Source organism: Monodon monoceros, unplaced genomic scaffold (assembly GCF_005190385.1).
Source record: "Monodon monoceros isolate NGI ecotype Baffin Bay Population unplaced genomic scaffold, NGI_Narwhal_1 Super_Scaffold_13, whole genome shotgun sequence".
NCBI classification, from domain to species: domain Eukaryota; kingdom Metazoa; phylum Chordata; class Mammalia; order Artiodactyla; family Monodontidae; genus Monodon; species Monodon monoceros.
Window position 1 is genome coordinate 678,347 of NW_021703769.1, and position 11,414 is coordinate 689,760.

The window sequence follows — 11,414 nt, forward strand, 5'->3', positions numbered from 1 at the left end:
CCCCCCCCCCCGGGGAGCAGCCCAGCATGGCCTAGCAGCCCCTCCTGCAGGTCCTGTCCATGGAGAAGAAGCTGGATTTCCTGGTGAACATCTACACGCAGCGCATGGGCGTCCCCCCGACGGAGACCGAGGCCTACTTCGGGGCCAAGGAGCCAGAGCCGGCGCCGCCATACCACAGCCCCGAGGACAGCCGGGACCACGGCGGCAGGAACGGCTGCATCATCAAGCTCATCCGCTCCACCAGCTCCACGGGCCAGAAGAACTTCTCGGCACCCCCAGCCGCGCCCCCTGCCCCGTGCCCGCCCTCCACCTCGTGGCAGCAGCAGTGCCACCCGCGCCAGGGCCACGGCACCTCACCCGTGGGGGACCATGGCTCGCTGGTGCGCATCCCGCCACCACCCGCCCACGAGCGGTCCCTGTCCGCCTACAGTGGGGGCCACCGGGCCAGCACGGAGCTCCTGAGGTCGGAGGACGGCCCGGCCTGCAGGCCCCACGAGGGCGCCCTGCGGGACAGCGACACGTCCATCTCCATCCCGTCCGTAGACCACGAGGAGCTGGAACGCTCCTTCAGCGGCTTCAGCATCTCCCAGTCCAAGGAGAACCTGGACGCCCTCAACAGCTCCTACGCTGCCGCCGCCGCGCCGTGCGCCAAAGTCAGGCCCTACATTGCGGAGGGCGAGTCGGACACGGACTCGGACCTCTGCACCCCGTGCGGGCCCCCGCCGCGCTCTGCCACGGGCGAGGGCCCCTTCGGCGATGTGGGCTGGGCCGGGCCACGGAAGTGAGGCCGCCCGCCGGCCTGCCCGTGACTCCTGGCCTCCCGGGCTCGAGGCGGACCCTCCAGGGCCCTTTGCTTAGAGCAGCGCAGCGCGGGTGCCCGTGTGGGGTGCTGGGCAGGCGCGGCCCTTGCTCTCGCACTGAAGGTCAGCAGAAATTCTTCTACAGCGAGGGGCAGCCCGGCTGGCCGTGCCCACTCTGCAGACTCTGCAGACTGCTGGCCTGGGCGTGACAGAGGCCAGGGTCAAGGCTGAGGATGGGTCCCTGGCGGCTGGGTCGAGGCGTGGGCTGGGAGCGGGGCCGGGTGAGGGTGGCAGCGAGGGGCAGGCCTGTCTTGTGAGGATCAGTGGCCTTGAGGCCTCGGTGGGCGGTGGCTGGCCCCTCGGGCGTGGCTTGTCTCCGCCCCCCCTTCCTGTCCTGCCCCATCTGTCTTGGGTGCCCACCCAGAGCTTCTGGTCAGTGTCGCCCTCCTTCCCGTGGGTTCTGAGTGTCCTGTGATGGGAGTCGGTCCCAAGTCCAGTACCCTGGCTTGCAGGCGGCAGGGTGGCGAGGCTGGGGACCACCCCAGAGCAGAGCAACCCTCAGACCTCCCGAACCTGGCTCTTGAGGGGAGGGGCCCGCTCCACAGGCTCCTGGAAGGGGGCTCTTGGGGGCTCCCTTCCGGATGTGGAAGATGGCGGGTGTGCCCCCGTGTCCTCTCCCCTCTGCCCTGACCGGGTGCTGGTCACCAGGCTGTGGCCAGCACTGCTATATGGACCTGCCTGTGGGGAGAGGTGCTGGGAGGCTGGGGCACTGCCCCACACTGGGCTTGTGCTCTGGGGTCCTGGGCCGGGCTGGTTGTGGTGAGCAGATGTGCACGCTGTCCTCCCTTGGGGACCCTGCCTCGCCTGTCTCCCATCAGCCCCTGACGGGGCCCGGGCTGGACAGTGCCGCAGCCATCGGGGAAATCTTCAGTAGGGCGACCCCCGCCGTCCAGAGGCGAAGGCAGCTCTGTCTCATAGGCGTCTCTCCTGTCCCTGTGGAGCTGACCGTCCCCCACCTGCTCTCCTCCACTGACCGGCCCCTTGGCTGTGACCTCTTGCTGTCTTGGAGTCAGAGATGCCCATCCCCACCCTGTATCCTGGGAAGCAGTGGCCCCCATCATTCCTATCCCGGGCACCTGGGTCTGTGGGGCAGCAGCTTTGAGCTGGGATTCCAGCCCCAGGAGGCGGAGTGGACCCTGTCCTGGGCCCCCAGCTGTCAGTGCACGGGGGCCTCTGGCATTTGGGGTGACAGGACAGCAAGCCTGGGCCCCTAGCGCCCTCTGAGGCAGTGACCTGTGCACCAGGGCTGGGCCCGCTAAGCCCACTGCATAGCGGCTTCCCCCGGAACACACGGTTCAGGGAGAGCCTCGCTGTCTCCTCAGGGTGCTTGTGTCCGTCCTGGTCAGTGAGGGAATCCGCTTGCTCTCTGGGAAGGACTTTGAAAGCAACATCATGTGCCCCTGGCTGTCAGGGTCCTGACGCTCTGAGATCTCTGGGGAGCAGTGTCTGCAGTAGCCTCTGTGCATGGCTCCCGCTCTCGCCAGGACACCCAGGGTCCCACCCGTGTGCACCTCTCTGCTGGGGCTGCTGGCCAGGCGGCTGGAGGGTGGGCTGGGCCTAGTGCAGGAGGATCCAGGCTCGGAGTCGGAAACTGTGGTGTGTGCTCAGGGCCGCAGCACGAGGATACCCCTCTCTTCCAGCCTCCCGGGAGGGGTTGGTCGTGGAACCTTCCATGTGGCCCCACTGGCCCCCTCCGCCCGGCGTGTCTGCTCTGTGCCCCCTCTCTTGTTCTCAAAGGCAGTGTTTCTCCACCTCAGACCCTCAGTGGTGAGAAAAGCCCCTCCCAGTGTGGTACTCGGTGTGGCTGGCGTGAAGGGGCCCCGGCAAGTGGCCGCTCCTCTGCGTGAGGTCTGAGCCCCCCTTCGCCCTCCTGCCGTGGGAGAGGGAGGCCCCAGCTGCAGGCCCCTGGGCCAAGCACGTCCACATCCTGCCCAGCCCAGCCCCTGCTCTCTGGCCCTGGGAGAGTCAGGTTCAGGCCGCCAGCAGCAGGGACCCTCCCCTGTCGGATCTCGGTGGCCGTGGGTGCTCGGCCCTACTGGGAGGGGCCCTTGGCCACTGGAGAGAGTTTTGTGTCCTGTCCCACACGCTCCCTGTGCTGTGGGCCCCTGGTGACGGGAGGTGCCGGCCCAGACATACCTCTTGTCCCCAGAGCTGCTGAGCCAGACGCAGGCACCAAGGCCACTGCTGGGAGGGTCTCCGAGGTTGCAGCAGGAGGGGTTGAGGCTAGACTGTCAGACGTGCTGCACTTAGCAAGGGGGCTGTGATGTCTCCTCTGTGAAATCGCGGCCCCTTGGAAGACAGGAGACCCATGTCTCTGCTTGAGGGACGGTTTGGGGGGGCAGTTTTGGGAGATGATGGAGTAGAGGCTCCTTCTCAGGGGCCCCCAGACCCCGGCCCAAACAGTGCGTGATCCTCCCAGCGTCCATCCACTGCCCTGGGGTCCCCACCTTCAAGAAGTGTAGAAGGAAAGAGGCCGGGCGCTTTGGGAAGTCGGCGTGCTTCTTGGGCGCGCGTGTGACTGCCGAGGACCAGCCCTGCTCCTCAGCAGGTGTGGCGAACGTTTCCCAGGACAAGCATTTTAGTTACTAGAGCACGCGCCGCCCCCCAGCCCCTGACACACGCCTGTGCTGACACTCACGGCTGTGAACGTGCAGCACACACACACGCACACATACCGCACATGCCGGCACACAGAGCCATGCACACGCGTTCTCACCCCCCGCCGCACGTGCACACCCCCACGCACGCACGCTCACACACCCATGGGCGCACGCTCACACCCCCTCACGCACGCACTCACACACCCACGTGTGCACTCACACACACCCACGTGCGCAGACATGCACGCACGCTCACACACCCACGCATGCATGCTCACACACCCACGTGCGCACACCCACGCACGCACGCTCACACACCCATGGGCGCACGCTCACACCCCCTCACGCACGCACTCACACACCCACGTGTGCACTCACACCCACGTGCGCAGACATGCACGCACGCTCACACCCACGTGCGCAGACACACGCACGCACACACCCCCACGCGTGCACGCTCACACACCCCACACGCGCACACACACGTGCGCACACACACCACCCATGTGCGCACACTCACACACCCATGCGTGCACGCGCGCACGCTCACCCCCCCACGCACGCTCACACACCCACGTGCGCAGACACCTCATCTGGCTCTGTGGCTCTGCCTGCTTTAAGCCAGAGGAATTAACGACTCTGGAGTTGCAGACAGTCCTGGGACGTTGATCCCTGGGTTGCGGTTCCAGCTGTCCCAGGCCTCCGGGCAGCACCGGACACGGTCCACTCGAGCCCATCCAGGTCCCCCCCGCCCCCCCCACCCCCTCAGCTGCCCTGGAGGCCGTCCAGGACGTCGGGTCAGCCAGAGACCAAGAGATCCTGGCGTCCACGGGCGTCCAGCTGTGACGCGGGGGCTCTGGCGCCTCCGTCTGCCCTCCTCAGCCATGTGGCCCGGCCCCGGCCCCCTCTCCTTTCTCTGGCCCAACACCCCCTTCTGTCTGCGTGACAGCGTGAGCTGTGGCTGTCCTGGAGGATGGAGGGACCTCAGTCAGGTGGCAGGGGGCTCCCTTCCGGGCCTGCCTGCCCGACCCTTCCCCGTGGGAGACCACAGCGGCCCCACCTTCCTTTGGGGGTACTTGCCTGTGAGTCCGCATCACGAGGGCCCCCCGGTGGGCCTGTAATCGCCACGTGCAGCCCAGAGCAGAGGCACCGGCCAGGCGGCCGCTCACGGCTTTCACAGGTTGGTTGGTTTTAACTTCTCCATTCCCTGGGCTTGTCCCCCGGTGGCCACTGATCTGAGATGTAAACACGGGAGAGACGGGGGAAGCGTCCTGTTTTCTTCTGCTCCCCGCCCCGTGAGGCAGACGCCCCCGTCCATGCTGTTTGTGGACAGAACGAGGCCCTGGGACATCTCTGGATGCTTCCAAAGGCCTGAAGGGTGGAGGCTGTGGGGAGGCCTTTGTAGGAACCTTGTTTGTACTATTTCACACTCACCCCAAATGTAAAGAAGGTGCTGAGCGCTCGTGGAGGCATCTGGCCCGGATTTCCCACTGCGAAGTCAAGATCGGATCTGCCCCCCACGTCAGACCCTTGAATAAACAAGGTGTGAAGAGGGCTGGTTTGGCAGTGAGGACCCACCTGGAGGGTTTGGTGCACCTGCACCCAGGGAGTTCTGCGCAGCAGGAGGGGCTTCGTGACCCCGTAATCCCCAGTGCACACTGGTTCCCGATCAAACACTCCCTCCCTGGCCGGCGCTGTCCTGCGTGGTCCTCAGCTGCCCTCAGCAGTGGTGTGGACAGCCCTGCTCCCTGAGACCCCTGAGCAGACCTCCAGGCCGCCTGCTTGGATACACGGATGTTCGGTGTGGGGCAGGGGGGGCTGGGCTGCCTGCTTGTGGTGCCCAGGGGAGCCTGTGTGGCTGTCCCAGGACAGCTGCCTCCTGCGTTCCCGCCCCCAGGGGCAGGCTCCACTAGGGCCGCTCGCCACGAAGTGCCAAGTGGGAGAGACAACTAGGGAGAGCTTCCTGAAGGAGGCGGTGTGCTGGGATCAGGGGCTCATGCCTGCCTTCTCTCCAAGGGATCTGGGAGAGCTGCTACCCAGGCCCGGACACTGTAGCCCCTGGAACCTGCCCCCCCTGAGTGGGTCCCACAGTTGGCTGGATTCTGCTGTCTTGTAAGGGGTGGGGGCTGGCGGCAGACGCCAGAGGAGGGGATGCTGGGGGGAGGGGAGCTTAGGAAGCCGGTAGAGAGCATGAGAAAGAGATGCCCTCTGGGTCGGAGGAGGAGTTGGGTGGTCTCTTGTCTTGGACACTTGCATGGGTGCCCCCGTCCGACAGAGGTGTGGCTGGATGGCCCTGTCCAGAGACACCCTCGGGATGGGCAGATCAGGTGCCAGGAGAGGAGGGGACCCTCATGGGGGGTTGTCCTCGGTCCTGGGGTTTCCAGGTGGGCGAGTGGACTTTGCCAAATGCCGCACGTGCAGCTCTGACTGGGTTTCATAAAGTTGTTGCCTTAATGCACGTTGATGAAAATTCACCAGGGTCACCCCCTGCCCCCTTGGCATCCTCCAGGCACCGACACAGAACCCCGCTGCCTGTCTCTATTCAGGATCTGCAGGACCATGTCCATAGCAAGCGCAGAGTGGGCGGCGGGCCTCACGGCATCACTCCTGCAGGGGCCCAGCCCACCCGCCCGCCCGGGGGTCCCTGTGCCCCCATCCCACGCCGTCCTCACAGCCATCGCCCGCCCTCTGGCCGCAAGGCGGCTGCAGTCCCCGACCTGCGCTGTTGCTTTGGCTGTCTTTGCACTTCTGTTCACGTTCACGCTCCAAAGAATATGTCATGATGCCTTCAGTACTGATGAGCACCGTCTCACTCAAGTCCCTGCAGCACAGCCGGGCCTCTTCTCCTGGGTGTGTCACACACACCCCTCCCGTGACAGGTGACGTGTGCGCTGTCCGTTTTCTAGGGACAGACGCCCAGGGAAAGAACTCTAGTTTTCTATGGACCAGCCGAGATTCTCACTCCACTCACTGTCAGGTTGACACTTGTGCCGCCAGGAGGGCCCAGTGCGGGTCTGCCCGGGGACTGCAGGTGTGGGATCTGGCGGCAGGGACACATGTGGAAAGTTCTGGAAAGCTCTACCGCCACGGGGACGAGTTCGGATGCCCAGTGGACCTGTGCACTTAGTAAAACACAGTGATTCAACCTGGACAGTGTGTGCTCTCTTTCCTTGCGTCTCGGGGCTGCTGGCCTGTGGCAGGGCTCACGCAGGGTTCTGCCCTCCAGGGTGAGGGCGCTGGGCACTGCCGAGGTCCTGTCGCTGCCTTAATGAAGGACCATAAGCCAGTGGCTTACACAGCAGAAAGCCACGCCCACGAACCTGGGCCTGGGGCCTGAGTCCGTCGAGATCCCCACCTGGCCCTTCTCTCCACCATTGGGGCCCTCAGGAAATGGTGGGTGAGTGCCCGTGTGCGGGGCCCTGTTCTCGGGCGTGGGCTCCGCGCACGTGGGTCTGCATGGTGGGTGGAGACCCAGAACTCTCTGCTGGTGCCCGGCCTGGACTCCGATGTCCTCAGAGCCCCTCCTGCTGGGCGTGGCACCTGCTCGGTCATGCGCCCGTACCTTCTCTCCAGAGGCCATCCCATCTCCCACCCGGAGGGTTGCAACGAGGGCCCGGCTGCAGGTGGGTCTGAGATGCGGCCATGAGCTGAGCCTCTGTGTTTTCAGCTCTGCTGCCCACTGCCTTCTGGAACTTTCCACCCCACTGGACCCTCCCTGGGCCTCCCGGGGGTCAGCTGAGTAGGAAGAATCGCTCAGCAGGCCAGGACCCCGAGAGGCAGTGAGCGGGCCTGGACTGCTGCCCCACAGCCGCTTCCCAGGCAAACTGGCCTGCAGCAGGGCGGGTTACGGGGGGCCTGGCAGGCCCAGGCCACCCACCGGAGGCATCTGGGCTGCAAGGCTTCCAGAAAGTTCTGGGCTGGGGTGTCCTTGGGTGAGAGCTGGGCTCCTGCCTGCAGGCGCGGGGTCGTCTGCTGGGCTCACCTCTGTCCACCTGGAGCACCAACCAGGGTCCTGCCATGTCCTTGCCCGTCTGATAGAGCCAAAGGGCGGAGGCTTCCAGAGATGAGGTGTCATGGCAGACCCGGGAGGCTGAGCTCTCCCTCCCAGAGGTGCTGGCTCAGGGGTGTGATGGGCGCCTGCTGCCACAGGGCCACTTGGGCATGTCTCGTCTGCTCGCCCCTCTCCCATCCTGAAATCTCCCCACCACCCCTGCCATGTCCTGCCCCTTCCACCTGCCTGGGGGCAGGAAGATGATGTCCCCCCTGCCGTGGTGCATTCCCAGATGGCTGATGAGCTCGTGGGGCGCCTCTGAGTGCCAAGGGTGAACGGGGCAGGGGATCCAGCATGTTGAGCGCGGGCCCGGGGGGATCAGAAGGGGCTGTGGTCACGGAGTGACAGGACACATGGTGGAGAGGTGCTGTGGGCAGGGGCGGGCTGTCGGGAGGCTGGCGGGGAATGCCAACCCCCAGGTGTGCTCGGCCGCTGCCCACCTCTAAGCCCCTCCAGGAAGGACGCCCCCTCTGGCCCTTCCTGGGCCCCAGGGCCACCACGTCCAGATGCCACTAGGTGGCAGCACTCACCCGGAGGACGGGGACCTGGAGCCCACCTGGGGCAGCCCTGCAGCTCCCAGGGACCCATCAATTCTGAGGTCGGTGCTCGCTTGGAAAGGCTGCCTGGCGGCTTCTGCTTAACGGACGTCCCCAGGCCTGGCCCTGGACTCTGTGGTGCCCCAGGAAGGGCCTGAGGGGTGAGAGGAGGGCTCCCGCTGTGCGGGCTCCTGTGGAGGGTGGGCTGGCGGGGAAGGGGCTGGGACGCTAGCTGGGCCCTCAGGCCTCAGGCCAGTAGGAGGTGCTCCTCCCTCCAGGCCCCCTCGGCCTGGGTCCCCGCGTCCATCCACTTGCTCAGTGCCTGTGCTCCAGCTCCCTCTACTGCTCTGCAAGCCGCGGGCTCACGCAGCTGGGGTGGCTGCAGCCCCAGGCCCGCCTGGACCCTCAAGCCTGCAGCCCACGGGGTCCCAAGGCCACGAGGGGGATGTTCTCGGAATTGGCCCCGGCTCCGCCCAGGACAGGCCCAAAGGCTTCTCTGGGAGTGGTGCCCTTCATTCATTCACTCATTCATTCATTCGCTAAACAGGTTAGTGTCGGTCCCCAGGAGCAGCGACCAGAAAGAGGCAGACACAGGCCTTGGGCTCATGGAGTCTGAAAGCCAGACTGTGGATACCACCTGTGAAGCCTGACCTTTCATGACAGTTGCTGGAGCACAGGTGTTACGGACAGAAGTGCCACTGTGCGCGTGAGGTCAGAGGTCAGACAGCTCAGTGGGGTGGTCACAGGCTGCCCCCACTGGCTCGTAGGGCACATTTGTCTCAAGGCGGAGCCCAGTCCAACCCCAGGTTAGCAATCCTGATGGGCTCTGGGTGCAGCGGGCCCTGGGGCAAGCCTTGACCCTCGACCCTTCTGGGGTCCCAGCCAATGATGTCCAGTGCTGGGGACCATCGCTGCAAGGAGCTGAAACGCAGGGCGGGAGCTCGGGCACAGGGCTGGCCAGTGTCCAGTGGAAGCCATCTCCTGTTACTGGAACTGCTGCCCGGAGCAAGGTCTCTGTTGTTACCCTCTCCCTTTCCGGAAGCTGATGGAGCAAATCTCCCTGACCTTCTCCTAACACAGCTCAGCTCAGACCCGTGCCAGGAGCGCAAGAGGCAGGCAGGGGCACTGGGCTTGTCTGCAAACTTTACTACATCCGCGAGGCTGGCCCTGCAGGTCAGGGCTCTGGGCTCTGGCGAGACCGGGGAGGGAGGAGGTGGCACTGCCCCGTCCAGCTCTCCACCGGCAGCCCCGCCGTGGAATTCGGAGCTTTCGCAGGCAGGACAGAGGGTTCACTGAGCAGGAACCCAGCCCGAGTCACTGCCTGGTGTTTCAGGAGTCCCCAGACCGCACCTCAAACGCAAGCATGGGGGTTTATGGGGAACCAGCTGTCCACACCCGCCCACCCCGCTGCCGGCCCAGAAACCGCACATTCACGCTTCTCCCGGCAGAGGGCAGGCCTGGAAGCTTCTGTGTGTGTGAGCAGAGGCGTTCCTACCTCACCGAGTCCTGCTTTTCTCCCCTGCGGCCCCTCTGCCTGGCTGGCCTCGCCCCCTCCTGCAGCCCAGCCCCGGGCCCCTCCCTCCATGCTTCTGTACTCTGCTCCCTTTGCCCTGGGCACCGTCCTGCTCTGAAGCCTTCCATGGCTCCCCAGTGCCTGCAGGGAAAAGTCCAAACCCTTCCTCCCCACACTGGGGCCTTCCCCGGGGGGCTCTGTCCGTGCCCACAGCACGCAACGGTCGTGCTTCTCTCCGGGCACGCCCCCACCCCTCCCTCCTCCCATTCTCCGACCCTCTGGTCCTTCCGGGGGCCACCTCTGCTCCTGCTTCCTCCTCGTGGCCTGTGCGCTGCCCTGCACCAGCGCCCCTCCCTCGCGTGGACTTGCATCCCGGGGGTGGCGTTCAGCCCCTCCGTCCCTCCATCTTCCTCCATAGGCCCCTTCTCCTGAGGCCCTCCCGTCTCTCCAGTGCCAGCTCCTTGAGCCTGCAGACCCGAGTCCCTGCAGACCCGCTGGGCTTAGACTCCAGGAAAGTCCCCAGATCCGGGCTCGTCTGGGTCCTCAGGAAACCCTGCCCCGTAGCAGCCGTCATCTGCGTTTATAAGATGCAAAACTATCATTTCTTTTTCAATTTAAGATGAAACGATTTAGCTCAAGCAATTGGCATTTTATTTCTGCACGTGCAGAGGGAGGTCCAGCTGGTGGTGCCGGCACGTGGCTTGTTCTTCTCAGACATGCCTGTCAGTCTTCATGCACAGCCTTGAGACCGGGCCGAGCTGGGAGCAGTGAGCCCAGAGGCAGTTTGGGACCCTCCCCTCCTGCCTGGAGAGACCCTGGGTGGGACCTGCCCGGGGCTGCCACAGGCCAGTGGACGGAGAGGGAGCTGGGTGCAGGACTCATGCTCACTAGAGCCAGAGCCCACGTGGCCAAGAGCAACCATGGAGCACCTACTGAATGCATCCTTTGTTCTCTGCACTGTGGAGAGGCAGGGGAGAAGGCACGGCCACGCCCCTGAGCCCCTCAGAGACCTACTGGACTGGGGGGTGCTGAGGGGACAATGGGCGCTCTGACAGTCCAGTGGCCAGTCTGCACCCAACAGTGGCCCCGATCCAGCCGCCTCTTCCCTTGGCCCCCAGCCCAGGAGCTGGAGAAAACAGCTCAGCCCCATCCGCCCCGCCCACCGGAGCCAGACAGCTAGAGCTGGGACTCCCTCCTTGACATTCAGAGCTGCTAATTTTTCATCACAGGGTGGGTTTGACATTTGCATTGGAATCAGTTTCTGTTAACTTCCTCCCTGTGGCTGGCGCAGAGACTGAATCCTCCTGGCTGCCCGCACCACTGCCTGCTGTCCGCCCCACCCTGGGGGCCCCGGCCACCTAGGCACAGACCTGGTGCTGTGGGGCACCTGGGGCCCCCATCCTCCATCCTGCCTCTGCCCCCACCTTGACCTCAGGACATGGCTGCCCACCCTGCCCCAGGCCACGCTCCAGGGCAGACTCCCCATAAGGGTCCCCGGTGGGCCCTGGTCCTGGTGCTGTCTTCCCTGGCAGAGCCCCATCACACCTGCTCCTCCCAAGTCCCCATCACCTGCCTTAGGTCGGGCGAGGCTCTGTTCTTCCCACCGCAGCGCCCGCACTCGTGGGCATCCCCTCGGCACCCGACCAGCCGAGGTGCACCTTCCCTGCAGCATCCGTGCCTCACGTGCCCCATCCCTGCCCGCTCTCCCAGATTCTGCTGTGCCTGCACCCGGAGAATGGGTGCCCGCCAACCCCGGGCAGGAAGGCTCGCCTGTCTTGTAGACAAGGGCCCAGGGGGATGGGGCCTGTGACCCCCAGCCTTGCCTCTCCCCAGGCTTCTGATGGGGGTTGGGGC

General features: G+C 65.3%; 1 protein-coding gene across 4 annotated transcripts in view; it reads left to right on the forward strand.

Moving 5' to 3' along the window:
- KCNQ2 (potassium voltage-gated channel subfamily Q member 2) overlaps nucleotides 1-864 on the forward strand; it is a 52,628-nt gene extending 51,764 nt beyond the window's left edge. For 2 of the 4 annotated variants that reach the window (XM_029220960.1, XM_029220961.1), the window contains one exon: nucleotides 51-864. In XM_029220960.1, the coding sequence (XP_029076793.1) occupies nucleotides 51-785 (735 nt within the window). In that variant the 3' untranslated portion in view covers nucleotides 786-864. The remainder of the gene's footprint in view (nucleotides 1-50) is intronic. The other 2 variants (XM_029220962.1, XM_029220963.1) reach the window with 2 other exon arrangements.
- The last annotated feature ends 10,550 nt before the right edge of the window (nucleotides 865-11,414 follow it).